We start from the raw sequence: 17,406 nt of genomic DNA, 5'->3' as shown, positions 1-17,406 counted from the left end.
GTCATATTTCAGGCTAATATGTGATAGTGGGGTAAAATGGACCACTTGAAAAAAAAATTCTAACGAAAAAATTAACTTGACGGAAAATAAAAAAAGAATTTTTTACCTAATTTTCGAAGGGGGCCTTTGTGCCCCAGGCTCCCCTAATAATTAGAAATAAAATGAGCGATTGAGATATATAGAGTACCCGCAAAAATCTAAAGCTAATAATTATGTAGATAATCATATTTTCCACAAAAAATAATTTTGTTCATTTTTTGCCAGAATTTACGTTTCGAGTTCATTAAGACACAACTAATTTAAAAGTTAAAAGTAAGGTATCACATTAAATTAATTATCAACTTATATTTTTAATATGGAAGTATAGAACCTATTATCTTCGAAATACTTTAATTAAAATATGAATTCAAGTAATGTTTAAAAACTGGTGGGGACTTTCATGAGAATAGATAAAAAATGCTATAATAAACCAAACTACGTCAGAACTTGTCTTTAACCGCACAAACAATTGAGGTATAAATTAATCGCTTGCTTATCGTTACAGCAGTTGCCGATCATTTGTAAGTATAATTATATTATTTTTTTTATTGAATTACAAATACTAATAGTTAATAAGAAGTATAACAGAAATAATTGAATTCATTATGTAAAATATTTAATCTTCTAAAAAATACGTTTAATAACTTTTTCTTGACATTTAAGAATTTTGTTTAATTTTGGATTAGAATTTAGCTAAAGAATCAAAAATACAATAATTATTGTAAAAAGTTTTTTTGTACGTTGCTACGATGGATTAGCAAAAACTGTGTTTAAAGGGACAAAATTCAAAGTCGACTGAATAATTTAATTAATATCTGAATTGAAATTAAAATAAGAAAAAACGAATTTTAAAGTCAGCGGAATTTTTAAAAAACTCTACCTTATAGATATTAGCGAATCTTCCCTGGAATCATAAAATACTTTACAATGAACGCTGTATTAAAGACATCAATTATTTTACTACTGGTGACTTGGGTGCAGTGTTGTTCACATGGAAATTCAAATAAAAAAGACATCATAGGGCATGCAGATGATCTTGCCTTATCTAGCACCAGTGTGAGGCTCATGAAAAAAGTTGAGTGGCCTCTTGATGGAACCTACGGTAATTATATTAGTTTACTTTTTTAGTTTTTTTTTTTTTTTCGATTTCTTTCAAATTTTGCTCAAGTTTAAATTAATAGATTGTAAAAAATTTATGAAACAAATGAAGATTAATAAGTGAGTTTTAGATGGAAAGTAAACGACAATAATTTTTCTATAGATTCGTGTCTGAGCTCTATTTACTTCCGACAAAAGTTTGAATGTATAGAAAAAATATTGCAATTTTAAGTCGTTCAAAATAAAGAAATCGAAATTGTTTGTAAATTTTTGAATAATTGAAAAGTTCTAATCGAATAGTTAAATTTGGTCGTTCAATACGAATGATTCGTAAGTCTAAATTATTCGCACACCCCTACTAAATATTGCACACCATATAGTAAAGTCCGACAAGAATTTTAGATACATGCTGAGGTCAAAAAATTCGAAATTATTTGAATCCTTATCTCTTGCAGGTCAGAATTACGGTAAAATACGACAATTTACTGTAATTTGCGTCATTTTTACCGTAAGAGCGTATTGTTCTATTCCTACACTGTAAAAAGAGCGGTGTTAAAAATAGACTCATTTTAACTCGACCCGGTGTTAAAATAAAATTACACCCGTGTAGGAGGAGTAATTCACCGATGTTAACAATACCGTTGTTAAATCGGGTTAAACTGCGCCCGCTCAGAGTAAAATATCTTGAAACATCCACATACAAACTCACGAGCGCACACACGCCCACACACGCTTATCCGCACACGCATTCAAACATGCAAGCGCACGAAAGCGAGCTCTCACACCAGAGCGCACACACGTGAGCTCCCACATGCATACGCAAACACGTGAACTCACACGCATGAGCTCACACACCTGGACACACGTGAGTTCACACATGCACACACGCGAGCTCACAGATGCACATATTCGAGCGCACACACGCATACTCACACAAACGCACACATATGTGCACACATTCTCAAAATGAAATATTTTAATACCAGAAAATTTCATTTAACACCGGTAAAGAATATTTACACCGGCAGCGTTATTTTTACACCGCTTTTGGGGGTCAAATTTAACACCGCCAATTTTAACACTTACACCGCTTGGACTTACCCCGGTGATTTTTTACAGTGTACAGACTTTACAGTGCAATACTTGACTTACGGTACAAATACCTCAATTTTACCGTCAAATTTTGTACATTTACCGTAGATTACCGCATTTTTACCGTAAATGCCGTATTTGACTCAAAATACCGTCTGATTCAAATACTGTAAATAACAGCAAATTACCGTAAATCGCGGTAACCACTGCAATTTCTCGTAATTCGGATACGACAGTGATAAGAGCAAAATTAACTAAAGGGAATATTAAAATTTACTATGTTTATAGTCAAATTTACTAACGCAGTTCATATTTATTTTCATAATTAAATAATAAAAATTACTAAATATAAATAACAATTAAATTCTCAAGTTAGTAAAAATTACACCGTTTCAACAGCGTCTTAAATTTACAACATGAATTTAGTAATTTAAAGTCATATTTTCGAATAAAGCTTCCTATATTTTATTTCTATGTATTAATAACGAACAATTTTTTTTATTAAAAAAAAAAACAAAAACGTTTAACATTCTTTAAACAAATTAGTGAAAATTACGTGACAATTACTATTTGGCAGTGTATACTTATTTATTGCCAATGCAAAGTATTCCACTATTTAAATTAGTGACATACTTTTCACTAGTAAACAGTAAATAGCCACTATTTTTACTATTTCAAATTTAAGAGAGTATATTTTAAGTTTAATGTATTGTGTTACAGTGGACGCAAAAGAATATTACGGATCTATTATTCATCCGAGAGCTGTTCTTGCATTGCCTCATGTGGAATTGTATTTGTAAGATTACCACAAATTTAAAATAATAATTGTTCAAGATGGTAGGGAAAGGCAAAACAGATCTTCAGTCTACGATCCCCCCCCCCCCATTCCCTCCTGCTCAAGAAAAATTCTGAAAGAACAAATTTCTTTTAGCTAGGTTATAATCAGTGAAGTAATGCGCAAGATGCTTGTGTCAATTGATACAACTCACATTTTATGTACACACGGAAAAGAAGAATTGTTGGTGCAACAGAAATAGGCCCTGTAGCTTGAGTATGTTGCTGCGACAGGAAAGTTCTGTAGCAGCTATAGGACCCGCCTTGTTACAGCTGCAAGATTAGTTCAGTTGCAGCCACAAAAATAATCCTGTGGCTGTAACAGGACTAGTCCTGGAGTTGCAACAGGATTACTTGTGAATACTACGAGCTTTTCCTGTTGCTGCTACAAGGCAAGTCCTGTTGCAGCAGTAATTCTTTTTTTCCGTGCACTTGCGCAAAAGTCATCAACCCAATGATTGCAAGAGTAATATTGGATCCAACATTTCGTGGCTTTAGAATATGATTCATCCTTTAATGAGCCATGTGGCACTTCACGAAAATTTCAAAACATTAATTTTTTTCCCAAGCTCCCTCCCCCTTCTTATACTTTCGGAAACTTTTGTATGAACTACAAAAAACTAATTTATTCAATCCTGGTAAAATGTGATGATTAGTTTGATAATAAGCTGATGAAATTCGCAAGAGATCCGTTTAGTCTTTTCTTTGCCCGATTTGTTAGTGAATAAATTTATGAATAATCATTATTTTTCACAGGGAACCAAATGAATATACAGCTGTAGGAGGTTGTCCACAAGTTTTGAATATCAACAATAATTTCAATTTGAAAGAATGCCAACAGAAGTCAATTACAAATTCAACTTTGATCAAATCTGAGAATTCACCGGCAACATTGATCTTGATTCTTGCAGAACAATTCACAATGAATAATAAAGTCAATTTTATTCATTTGGCCCAAAGTGAAAAGGAAATAAACATCGAAAATTGTTACGCTTTTGCCACGACTTACGTATTCAATGAAGATGATGCTGTTGTCAGCAATAACAGTAAATAAAAAACGACTTTTATTGATCAAACTTGCGTAAATACTGTATAATGATCATTATTAACATTACTAAAATTCATTTTCAGTTTTATTGACGGCAGTTTACAGGGTAAGACACACTAGTGAGACAACTATGCTGCATAAAGATGAAGATGGTGATTTCGTTCATGTCGATGGGGGAGATTCAGGATTCAACAGCTCAAAATTGAGGCTAAGGGTAATCACACATTTTTATATGATTGACCCTTCTCTCTGATCAAAATTACAGAACCACATAAAAGTTTAATTGTCCATTCAAATTCAGATATCTATAAAGACAAATTAGAAATCCTCGAATCGAAATGATAACCAGTCATAATATTCGAGACGAGAAAATACTAAACAGTAAAAGTCTACTAACTTTACGTCGACAAACATTTCCTAAACGAGATATCCTCGATGAATGAAGTAGATGAAACATATGACTGGTTACAGTTAATATAGTCACCGTTTATGGTCGAAGAGTATGCAAACCCCTCGGTACAGTTCTGTTGCTGTATAGAATGCGAACACTTACTATACAGCGATAGGAATGGCTACTATGCCTCGACGATCTTATTATTATCCAGAACAGTACTCATTCTTGCTCTAATATGAATCAGTCATGTAAAAATGTATTTTTTCCTATATTGTTCGTCGATTACTGCACAGAACAGTTTAACCAATACTATCTATTTTGTTCCATGTAATTGTATTTTATTCAGCATAACTAAACTTAGGAACCACAACAGGTTGTATATTGTAGTAGACAAAGCGTACCCGGGAAAAAATGATCAGACACGAACAGGCATGAGTCTTCAGGCCTGATCGGACATTAAATATGACCATGTCTGGCCAGGCCTGATCAGGTATGTTCATGTCTGTTCATGCCCATCCGGGAAAAAAAATTATATATAAAAAATGGCCCTATATAATTATATATAATTATGTATAACTATATTATATTATATATAATTATTGCTATAAAAATAAAAAAAAATAAAAAATTCGGGCTTATAAAACTTTAAGTAATAAAAATCTTATATGTGATAAATTCTTGGTCAACAAAATTTTATATCTATGAGCAGACATGAACAGTCATGAACATACATGAACAGCCATGAACAGACATGAACAGGCATGATCGGGCCTGAGTGTATTTAACGCTTCAGACATGAACAGACATGGACAGGTATGATCAGGCCTGATCATGTCTGATTTCAGGCCTGATCATACATGAACAGGCATGATCAGGTCTGATCATTTTTTCCCGGGTAGGTCTTTCGTGCGTAAGGTCCTGGGTTCGAATCCTAGTAAAGCGCTCGCGGTTGTTGATTAGTCTAACGTTTTTCCTGAATTAAATATTTTTTATTTGATTAGAAACTAAATAAAGCTGTGCGATATTTCTCTGGTGCGGGCCTTATGCGGCTGTTTCATTTAACGCGAACTCAAAAGTCGACATGCTTAATTAGGACCTAATCAATAACGAACTGAAATTTTTAACCACGCTTGTAACAAATTGTCTTTGCTCAAGATATTATGATCGGAAATCATGGAAACCAAGCTGATAATACATCAAAGTTTTGATGTGGATATATTGACTTCAAAAACTAATTATTGTCATAAAAATTGTGATAATTCTATATTAATATTTATTTTTCTATTCCAAAACAGAACATCAGATCATCTCCGATAGTATGTGAACGTAATGATGCAGCCAACGACAAAGAACTTAGTTCTTATTTACAGATTGGATTTCTAAACATCGATATGTCTATCATTGAATTAGTAGAGGAAAAATTAGATCTTGAAATAGAAGAGTCAGCTAAACATATATATTCTGATGTATCAAAGATTAACAACGCTGTTAGTCAACTCGAATAAAATCTACATTGCATGAAAAAATATGAAAAAAGGGGTGTAATTAGTCAACACGGTGTCTACTTTTTGGTTTTTTTGGTATTATATTTAACTATGGTAGCGGATTTAATACAACACAGATGATTTTTATCAATAAATGAAGTTAACTTCATAAATTTAGATATCATAAAACCAAATTAATTTGAAAATTCAATATTCTTTCGGCGTTTAAAAAATACAATTTACTAATTATAATATGGTTCCATCGAATAATAACCACCAGTACACCAGAGTGAGTCTATATCAACACTGTTTTTTTAACAACGTAGCAGGCGAACCTATCAAATTATCTGTTGATGTTATACTTTTTCAATATTCTTACGTTACTATATACATGTAGATGTTGAATATATTCTAAAAATAAACAAGCATACGTCTGTCTATGTAAAAGTTACATTCATTTTATTTTCAATTTTTAAAATTATACCAAAATCAATGCGTTCTAGGAATTTAAAAAAATGTAAAAATAGTTGACCATGCAAGTCAACTTAAAAACTTCCCAAAGTTTTCAAGCTCAGAGAGCTGGATCCAAGCAACAATTATTTCGAAATAATTGTTGCTTGTAAATTTTTGAGCTCTTCGAGTTCAAAAAACCGTTGAACCAAACAAACATATTTCACTGAAAGAAAAGGTTTTTAGTGAATTGATACGATATCTTTGGAACGAATCAACCGATGTGTTTACTTGGCTGCAATCGAAAGGGCTCATGAAGACTTGAAACTGATTACATTTTGAGGCATATTAGCAAGTGATTTATGACTTTATGAGTTATACGGAGAAAACTTGAAAAAAATTTTTTTTTATTTTTATTTTTCGTATAACTTGTAAATAACCCGACCGATGGACTTTGAAATTCAATTAGTTGTGAGTCCTTTCAATTGCCGCCAAGCCAAAGCTTCCTGGAGCCTCAGACGTCGAGATCTGATAAAAATTTGCTTTTCGAAAATTGGTCTGAAACCAGTAACTTCCCTGTTTTTGAAAATTTTTAATTTTCATAGCGGGAAGTTAAAAATTATTCTTACTTAATTTTATTAGAGCCATACGTACTCGAGTGAATTTTCTAATTCTACTCGTACAAATTATCAAAATAGTAAATAATAAAACAATATCATTCGTTAAAACTTATCGATATGTTAAATACAGAAAAAAATTTTACGTTGCTTATTACTTTATGTATCACAATATTGATAATTTGCATGCACCGTATACTGACGTCAATCATGATATATACGTTTTTAATGCTTCATATATTACAGTATATATAAGAGTCATAGTTTTAAGCTAACCATATTCAACAGTCCTCAAATTTTAGTATTCATGGGAGGGAGAGGGGGGCTGAAAATTTGATCTATTTACTTCGAATATCATTAAAGAAAAAAATGTAGCGTATCTGAGTCCTTGAAAACTTAGTATTTCCTCAACCCCTCCCCTCCCCCATCCCCCCGTTCCTCCATATTAGAGTAAAAAAATAACAAATTTTATTATTTAATCATCTCCAAATTAATCAGGAATCCGAAAGACGAAAAGCAGCCATATAAGAAGTAAACAAGATCTATAGACAATATCCAGGTACACTTCAACTGCATTGAATAAATAAATATGGTTATCGTAACCATCTAAAGTATTGCTAATGGTAGATAGTTGACGCATAACAAAATATATCGTTGAATTGCCAATACTATATTTCTGCATTAACTATCTTTGATTTTGAATAAAATTATCGTAAATTTGGTAATATAACAATACAGATGGTAAACATAGCAATACTTATTGTTAATATATCGATACGTATTGCCGTAGCAACTATCTACACAGTTAGAAATTTGGTGTATTTGTGTTAAAAAATTGTCCGGTTAAATTTTTTGTGTTGATTTTCATCACAGAAATCTGTTAATTTAACACAAACCGTTTGTCTTGTTATACTTCAATAGATTTTTTTATGTTAAATGATTAGAAAATCTGTAATGTAACACATTTTTTGTGATATTCGACAATTAACACAAAATTTGTGCTGTTTAGTTAAACACACCCACGCATTTCTTTATTACTATAATCAAGCAAAGCATTGTTGCAGTATCATCTGCAAGGAAACTTTGATTTTAATTGATTAACAGTTAAATATAATCATATATAACTTTCATATTTTTATGATCAGGTTCAATGATTTTTTTATACTCATTTTAAGGGAGGATAATTCATAGCTCCGTTTTTTAGAAAAATCACCGAAAATCGAAGTAATTGTTTGCTACAGCAATAAATTTATAAATTTACATAAGTTGTACTAAAGTTAGATCAGTTTCCTGTCAAAATAACAGATTTTAAGTGTCCAATTATTTAACAGAAAAATTTGTAAAAGACCAACATAAACGCAATGTGTTGAATTAACACAAAAATTTGTTTAGATCGTTTGCAACACATGATTTGTGTTGAATTTAACACGAAATTTTTACTTTTGTAGGTAGATGGTAGGTAGATGCCTATATAGATGGTTGACTTGACAAAACATTGTATGAGTAATGTAGCAATCTAACTCTTACGCAAATAAAGTATTGTTATAATAAAAATCAACGATTTTCTAAACTTTAGACCCCTGGGTCAAAAATAAAACTTGATTCAGGCTCGCTTCACCTTATTTTTTTTTAAGTTATCGATTTGCCAACGATTTTTCAATACGATTTCGACTTTTTCGACTTGAATTTAATTTTTGTCAACTTTTAGAACTTTTTTTGATTTAGTTTGAACTTATTCGTCTTCACTTCAAGCACTTTAGTCATTCACCTTAGTTTTGACTTCTTCGCCTTATAATTAAAATCGAATAAGTCCGAATCAAGTCAATTTCGACTTAATTTTGATATTTTTGTCTCAATATTTAAATTGTATAAGTCTGAACCAAGTGAATTTGAATTAATTTAGACTTTTTGTCCTAAATCGTGAGTAAGTAAGCCAGTTAAATCCAAACCACGGCGAAAACTTAATGTATTTCATATCTCCGCAAATTAAAAGTCGAGTTTGAATTGTGAAAAAAGGCTCCAAATTTCGACTTGGTAAACTTATTCTCAATCAAGTTTTCTCTGACCCCGGTCGTTACTACAACGGTATTGCTCTTACATCAATATTTTTGTTCCAGTATATTATATTGACCAAATACAAGAAGAAATAAGAGCATTAAAGATAAAAAAGGATCATACTGGTAACGATTGCACATGTGAATGCGAGCGTATGTATAATTATGATGTTGATCTACGTGGTGAATTAGTTGATTCCATTTGCTATGATCCAGTTTTCGTGGATGATGAATAGTGAATTGTATTATTTAATTATAAATTAAATAAATTTTGTCTATAAAAGCGCTTCAAAAATACTAACTAATACATTGTATAAAAAGCGGTATTAAAATTAACTTATTTCAATGCCAATGTGGTGTTTGGGGTTAAATTTATCACCGATAACTTCAACATCTGGGTTCGATTCCTAGTTCGGGCTATCTATATTTTTCTCAATTTATCTATAAATTGTCTTATTGAGAAGGTTTGCATGTTTTAGGTTTCCACTATATTAAATTGGTGCAGGATAACGTGCAGTGACACCGGTATCTCTTATAGTGTAAAGTAAATTTTATAAATAAATATTAATTTTTAGTGTAGAAACTGACGTGCGATTTAAGCGATATGGTAACATAATCTACCTTGAACTTCAACAAGGTATACTATCAGGAGGACGAATTGATCCTGTTACTTTGGAGTGGAAAACTTCTCAGAAATGTATTTCAACAAAAAAAGTTATTTATAATTGGGCCAGTAATATTACTTACACTGGTCTAGAAATTATATTAGAAGATATGACATTGCCAGAGAATGCAGTCGTAACAGGTCATTTGTTTATAATAGTTTAAGTAATAAATATTGTGTGTAACAACAGCTTTTAATAATCAGATTTCTTATTGTGAAGTAGGTATTGCGTTCGGTCAAACATTGCGCGGACGTTATTTTAATGATAATGGTGACTTTAATGATAATACAGATGAAATTGTAAAAGAAAGTGAATGTTCTGGGAGGTAATGATATAATGTCACTTGAATATTAAGCTGCTTCAGTAACTGAGATGTGAAAAATTCATGTCTCGTAGCCAGTACTGTTAATATTTTATCAACTAGTTCATTATTTCATTTTAGTGTCCCTGAATTGACGAAAAATTCTTCGAGTTATTTGTCACCTACGTCTTTGGTAGGAGAGAATAACGAACTCAGTAAGTCATGCAAAAATAAAATTATATTTCGTGGATCCAATGACCCGGGAAAAAATGTTTTTATAAAATTTTAGTACTAACATTTTATAAAATTTTATACTGAAAATGGCCTGGTAAAATTTTATGAAATTTTATAAAGTTTTATGAAATTTTACCAGGCCATTTTCAGTATAAAATCATTTTTTGTTCTGTGATGGGACAACCATCCAATTCACGTCCCTCCTTGATGCTACTCAACTTTTGTGATCGATGGATTGTAGTCTGCCCCGCTCATCCATTGGCCACTTATAGTTAACAGAAATTCGTGGCTGTATTTATGATTACACATGAATTCTTATCCGCCAGATTTTATAGTATTAATTTATAATGATATAATAATTCGTACATTATTGCAGATATAATTTGTTTCTCAAACACGATCTGGTTCAATTGTATATAACGTCATTTATACCCTACATATTGCTCGCAAAAATGAAATTTTTTTTTATGGCCATTGAACGGTTTGTCTATTTACTTTTGAATTTCTAACAACTTTTATAATAATTTGTTATAAACTTTATAAAATTGTGTGAAATTTCATCAAATTTTACAAAATGCTACCCCACACTAGATGGAATAGTGACATCAAATTCTCTAAAGTATTATGAAATGTTATAAAATTTTATACAATTTTATAAAATTTCATCTAAATATTACTTCCCTTCTAAGAAATTTCTTTATACACGGAGAGAAAATTATGGTAACTGATCCTAGTACGTTTATAAAATATCATCCTATACCGTTATGGTAATGATTACTTGGGATTATGGGATATAGACCCATACTTTCTGGGAAAAATTTCCATAAGTACGGGAACAATTCCTATCATTATGGTAACAGTTTCCATATTGCATGTGAAAGAATCATGGTAATGATTACCATACTCATAGGAGTAGTTCCCACAAGCAAATAGTAACTGATCCTATAACCACATTGTAATGGTTCCTAAATGTATATGGGAATAAGTCCTATATATTAGGGTAACTATTCCTATATTATTATAGTAAACATAACTATCATATTATGGTAATGGTTACCATAATATGATGGTAATCATTCCCATAATGTATGGAAATTATTATCATTATATTATGGTAACGATTACCATAATATTATGGGAATAGTTACCATAATAGTATGAGAACGGTTATCATAATATCATGGTAATAATTCCCATAATATTTAGAAATTATAATTATTTTTTTTTTTGCAAGAAGCGTTTTTTTTTGTATATTAAAAACTTTTAAGTATACAAAAAAAACGCTTATTACAAAAAAAAAATTTATTATAATTTCTAAATATTATGGTAATGGTTAACATAATATTATGGTAACCATTATCATAGTTACATGGTAACGATTACCATGATTCCATAAGAACTATTCCGATACCATATGGGAATTATACCCATAATTATAGGAATGATTACCATAATATATATGGATGCCGTTCCTATAATCAACATTTCAAAAAAACCGGTTACCATGCAGTATGGGAACCATTCCCATAATATATTATAACTGTTACCGTAATTTTCTCTCCGTGTAAAATTGTATAAAATTGAAATGTCCAGTAATAATTATTTATGTAAATTTTTTTCATAGTTTCAAAAATATTTTTATTTTTATTTTTAATATGACATCAGCGATTGAGAATTATACGGTGAGACTTGAACTATTTTTTTAAAATGAAGAATCACGTAAAACACTTGATAAGAAATAATGACTAAAAATAATTTTTTGACGAATTATATCGATAACACAAATCCATAAAAAGTTAGAATGATAAATATGCAGTAAATGGTTTTATATCTATAATCGTATTTTTGGTTCACTCTTAGTTATCGAAATAAATGCTGTAATTAGTTACATCATTGTCTTTTCCAATATAAAAGTTAATAATCATTCAGGAAAAATATAAATGCAAATTTTGGCAAGATTTTATGCAAAGGAATTTTATTTCTTTATTTCAACATTCAAAACTTATCGAATGATACAAGAAAAGAAACTGTAAATTAAATTGTATCCTTTTACAGTTACCGCAAAATTTATTAATAAATAATATTGTAAAATATTAAATTTGTAACAAAAAAAAAAACTTAGAAATTTTTTTCTTTTATAAAATTTGAATACCTTACAATAAGCAACCATCGAAAAAAGTCAGTATTCAGAAATTCAACGAATTGATTTTATTGAATTCTGATTACGTAGCTAAAAATTCTGCCTAAATTATTGAGGAGATTAAAAAAATGATTTAAAAAAAGTACATACAAGAAATTAAACTGATTTTTCAGTGATCCAGTACCTCAATTGAAATTTCAGCCGAAATATCACATAAAGCAAAAAATATATCAAAACCTGTTATGTAGATAATTCATTTTTTCATAACAATTATTTTGTTTAATTTCCACGAAACTCCAATATGTTAGCGGCAATTAAAGTTTTAAATTAATCAAGGCATGACGAATTTTAATTTTAAAAAAAGATGGACATTAAAAGAATTATCAGCTCAAATTATTAATGTGTGAGTATATAATTAATTATCGTATACACTTTATAAATTATCTATGAAATAATTAATTAATATTAAATCCGAGTCCAAGTAATGCTCAAATATTGGTGGGCACGTCAATGATGATAGATAAAAAAAGCTATAAAAACCGAACGATATCAGAACTTGTATATAAACCCACGAACAACTGAACTGAATGTTGAATTATCAGAACAGTTACTAATTATTTGTAAGTAAAATATCATAATTGTTTTCTATCCAACTATCAATAATATTTTCTAACAGAAAATATTATAAAAATTATCGAACTTATCGTGCAAAATAACTAAACTTAAAAACGAGAATGCTGTTAACTTTTTTTCTAAATTCGATTAATTAAATAATATGATAGATTAGCTACAATGTTGTTTGAAGGAACATAATTATAAGCCGACTAAATACTTAAATCATTGTCTGGATTGTAATAAAAATAACAGAAGAAAAGTTTTAACAAAATTAAAATTTCAAAAATGTCTAACTTACAGGTGTCAACAAACTTTCTTTGGAATCAAACTGAGTAAAAATATTTTACAATGAACGCTGCATTAACGACATCAATTGTTTTACTACTGGTGACTTGGGGTCAGTGTTGTTCACATGGAGGCAAAAATCAAAAAGAGACAACAGGACGTGTAGATGATCGTGCTTTGTCTAGCACCGTCGTACTGATTCTCAAAGAAGTTGGATGGCCTATAGATACAACTTACGGTAATTATAATTATGTGCCTTTATTAGCTTATTATTTTCTTCAAATTTCATTCAAATTTTGCTTCAAGTTGTTTATATTCTATTTTTATTTAATTAACATGTGAAATTTAATCGAGCTTTGCTTCTACTATTCTTTCACTGTAAAAAATCACAGAGGTAAGTCCAAGCGGTGTAGGTGTTAAAATCAGCGGTGTAAAAATAACGCCGCCGCCGGTGTAGGTATTCTTTACCGGTGTTAAAATATTTTATTTTGTGATTATTTTTACTTACTCGATCACTATACTTGTTAATAAATGATATTTTTTATTAATTTTCATAAAGAACTTCTATTTTTTGTGTTATATAATCTTTAAAGTTCATTCTCCAAGCGAACGCAGTTTACTCTGCTTTTACACCGGTTCTACTGCGTTTTAACACCGGTATTTTTAACACCGGTGTAATTTCATTTTTACACCGAGCGGAGTTAAAATAAGTCCATTTTTAATACCGCTCTTTTTACAGTGTTACTTAGATTTTTTTCAGACTTGTTTTCAATAATTTTTAGTCTAGTTTTATTTGCCTCTAGTTCATAATTAGACTTTTTCTGTGTATTATTTAGTCTGTTTTTGATCGTCTTGAAATAAAAAACATTTTAGCATTTTTATAAAAATTTAAAGACAGATCGACTAGTTGAAATACAGACTAACTAATCCAAACACAGTCAAATTAGATTAATATCAGATCAAATCTTTCGACCAGCGTATTATATTGTAAGAATTTTGAGGACCCGGTTCAAAAAGGAACTGTTGTTTTCAGTCATATGTGTAAATACTGTTAATCAAATTAGTTCCCGCCAAACAGTAGCTAGACGTGTGACGTTTCGGACTTCTAGATTATCCAGCCTTCTAATTTTCATTTAAACGCTTAATGTTACAGCGGACGAAAGAGAATATTACGGATCTATTGTCCACCCGAAAGCAGTTCTCGTATTATCACATCCGGAATTGTATTCGTAAGATAGATACAAATTAAATAATTGTTAGAGAATAAGAAAAGGCAAAACAAACCCCTAGTATCATGCCCCCCCCCCTTCTCCGATCCTCAAGAAAATTCTGAAGAACAAAGTTGTTTTCGTTTTCATATTTATTAGAGGCTAAATGGTTCGCTAAACTTTGTAGTAACGAGCATTTCGTTGATATAAAAAATTGTATTGGTAAAGTATTGTTATTATTAAATATTGTCTTTTCTATGATTATGAGACCCAGAAGACTAATGACAGTAATAACTAAATACAACGACTGAATATCTCTGAAGATCTAGTTTGAGGCTCATTTAATAAAATTAGTACAACTACGTATAAGCCTCATGTGTGGAAAATTTCAAAAAATTAATTATTCTTCTAATCTCTCCCCCTTCTCTTCTTATGTTTTTGGGACCTATCAAATCTATATCTATCTTATCTTATTCTAAAAAAGTTGGTATTATGTCATCGTTAATAGCCATCATGGCAACAGTTGCTATGGAGAATGTTGTCATGGCAACGGTTGCTATGAGGACTGCTGTCAATAGCAAGGGTCGCTATGGAGAATGTTGTCATGGCAACGGTTTCTATGAAGACTTTCGTTATGGTAACGGTTGCTATGAGGAATGTTGTCATCGCAACGGTTTTGCTATGGAGACTGTTATCATGACAACAATTGCGATAGAGACTGTTGTCTTGACAACAATTTCTATAGGAACTGTGTCATGGCAACGGTTGCTATGGAGGCGGTTGGTCATATTAGCGGCTAATAGGAACAGTAGGCATCTATGATGAATATTTTTCATAAGGACTTTTTCATAAGGGTAGCGTGGAAGGTAGTTATCAAAACATTTCAAAAGATAAAAAATAATGGGCTTGTGTCAACGCAGAAAAGCTTTCTAGTCAGTTACAAAAACTAATGATTTATTAAATCGTCGGAAATGTACTAATAAGTTTGATAATTAACTAATAAAATACCTAAGAGATCCGTTTTGCCTTTTCCCTCTCCGATATGTTAGTAATCAATCCTGCAATGATTCATTATTCTTCACAGAGCACCCAAGCAACATACAGTTATTGGAGGCTGTCCTCAAGTATTGAATATCGACAATAATTCAAATTTGGAAGATTGCCAACGGAAGTTAATTTCAAGAATAGCTCCGATCCGTCCTACTGGATCACAGACAATGATCTTGATTCTCAAAGAAAAATTCACAATGAATGATAAAGTTAATGTTATTAGTTTGGCCACAAGTGCAAAGGGATTAAATTTCAAAAATTGTTACGCTTTTGCCACGACATATTTATTCAATGACCAAGATGCCCATCTCGATTATAACGGTTAATTGAAAATAATTTTTATCGATCAAGCTCTCATATTAATACCAAATAATGATCGTGAGTAATTTTAATAAAATTAATTTTCAGCTTTATTAATGGCCGTTTACAGAGTAAACCACACTGAGGACACAGTTCTTATCTATAAAAATGAAGACGCTGATTTCGTTCACGTCCATGGTGGTAATTCGGGCTATAAACATTCAGCAATAAGAGTGCGGGTAATTATACATTTTCGTATGATTTCAAGCTTTTGATTAAAATTATATATTACTCATAATTTTAATTGTTTCCATTCCAATGTTGATATATCATCATTAACAATCGATTTATCAGTCATGATACCTATGGGGGGGGGGGGCAGGATATTTAAAGAAATACTGTTTTCGTAAAAAAAGTTCAAACTTTGTTTAAACTTTTGAAAACCCGGGATTCGATATCAACCATTAACAATTATTTTAAAAACTGTGAATATTATAAGTTAATGTATATTTCTATTTCGAAATAGAACATCAGATCATCTCCGATAGTGTGTGAACGCACTGATGCAGCCAACAACAAAGGACTTATTTCTGTTTCACAAATTGGATTCCTCAATATCGATATGACAATTGTCGACGCAAAAGATGAATTAAATGTTGAACTAGAAGAATCATCTAAAAAAATATATTCCGACGTGCCTATAATCAATGCGGTTGTTAGTCGACTCAAATAAACTGCACTTAAAAAAAAAAAAAAAACGATGTTAGTAATCCACGCAGTTTCTGGGTATTATATTTAACTCTGAATGCGGTATTACTATAGCATTGATGGTGTCAATTTTCGTTCATGTCTTAATCGATGTTTAAAATGAATTTCATTAATGCAAATTTAGTATGATTCTAACCGATTAAAAAATACAATATATTAATCAAAATATGGCCATACCAAAGAATAACAACGAGACACCAGAGTAAGTCGATATTAATACCGTTTTTTTAAACAGTGCAGTAGAAGAAATTTTTTAAACTTATCGAATTAACCGTTCATTTCATACTACATCGATACATTTATGTTAATATATACATTTATATGTTAAATATATTCAAAAAATAAAAAAAATATACTGATATATATAGAAAAGTTGTATTCATTACTCATATCCCGAAAACTATTTTTTCACAGGAAATTATTGCAGGACATCAAAGGTTGAGATCTGCTCGAAATTCGGTTTTCGAAAATCAAATCAAAACGAATAACTTTTTTTTTTTTTGAAAATTTGTAATTTACAATACACGGAGAAAAAATTAAAGGAACTGTTCCTAGTACGTTTATGAAATATCATCCCATACCGTTATGGTAATGATTACTAGGGATTATGGGATATAGACTCATACTTTTTGGGAAGGTTTCCATAAATATGGTAACAATTCCTATCATTATGGTAACAGTTCCCATATCGCATGAGAAAGAATCATGGTAATGATTACCATACTCAAAG

At 30.6% G+C, this 17,406-nt stretch overlaps 2 protein-coding genes across 2 annotated transcripts; both read left to right on the top strand.

Moving 5' to 3' along the window:
* The first annotated feature begins 463 nt into the window (after positions 1–463).
* Positions 464–6,440, top strand: LOC103579967 (uncharacterized). Its single transcript, XM_014440502.2, has 6 exons — positions 464–560; positions 927–1,141; positions 2,950–3,025; positions 3,820–4,109; positions 4,195–4,325; positions 5,801–6,440. Exons 2-6 carry the CDS (start codon positions 967–969, stop codon positions 6,008–6,010), a joined length of 882 nt encoding a protein of 293 aa, XP_014295988.1. The 5' UTR covers positions 464–560; positions 927–966; the 3' UTR covers positions 6,011–6,440.
* A 6,522-nt stretch (positions 6,441–12,962) lies between these two features.
* On the top strand, positions 12,963–17,039 carry LOC103579968 (uncharacterized). The gene is made up of 6 exons (XM_008561542.1): positions 12,963–13,070; positions 13,366–13,588; positions 14,504–14,579; positions 15,643–15,929; positions 16,017–16,147; positions 16,435–17,039. The coding sequence occupies exons 2-6, from the start codon at positions 13,414–13,416 to the stop codon at positions 16,639–16,641; spliced, it is 876 nt and encodes a 291-aa protein (XP_008559764.1). The 5' UTR covers positions 12,963–13,070; positions 13,366–13,413; the 3' UTR covers positions 16,642–17,039.
* The last annotated feature ends 367 nt before the right edge of the window (positions 17,040–17,406 follow it).

Source organism: Microplitis demolitor, chromosome 3 (assembly GCF_026212275.2).
Source record: "Microplitis demolitor isolate Queensland-Clemson2020A chromosome 3, iyMicDemo2.1a, whole genome shotgun sequence".
In the NCBI taxonomy this organism is placed as follows: Eukaryota; Metazoa; Arthropoda; class Insecta; order Hymenoptera; family Braconidae; genus Microplitis; species Microplitis demolitor.
This window is presented reverse-complemented; position numbering and strand designations above follow the sequence as displayed.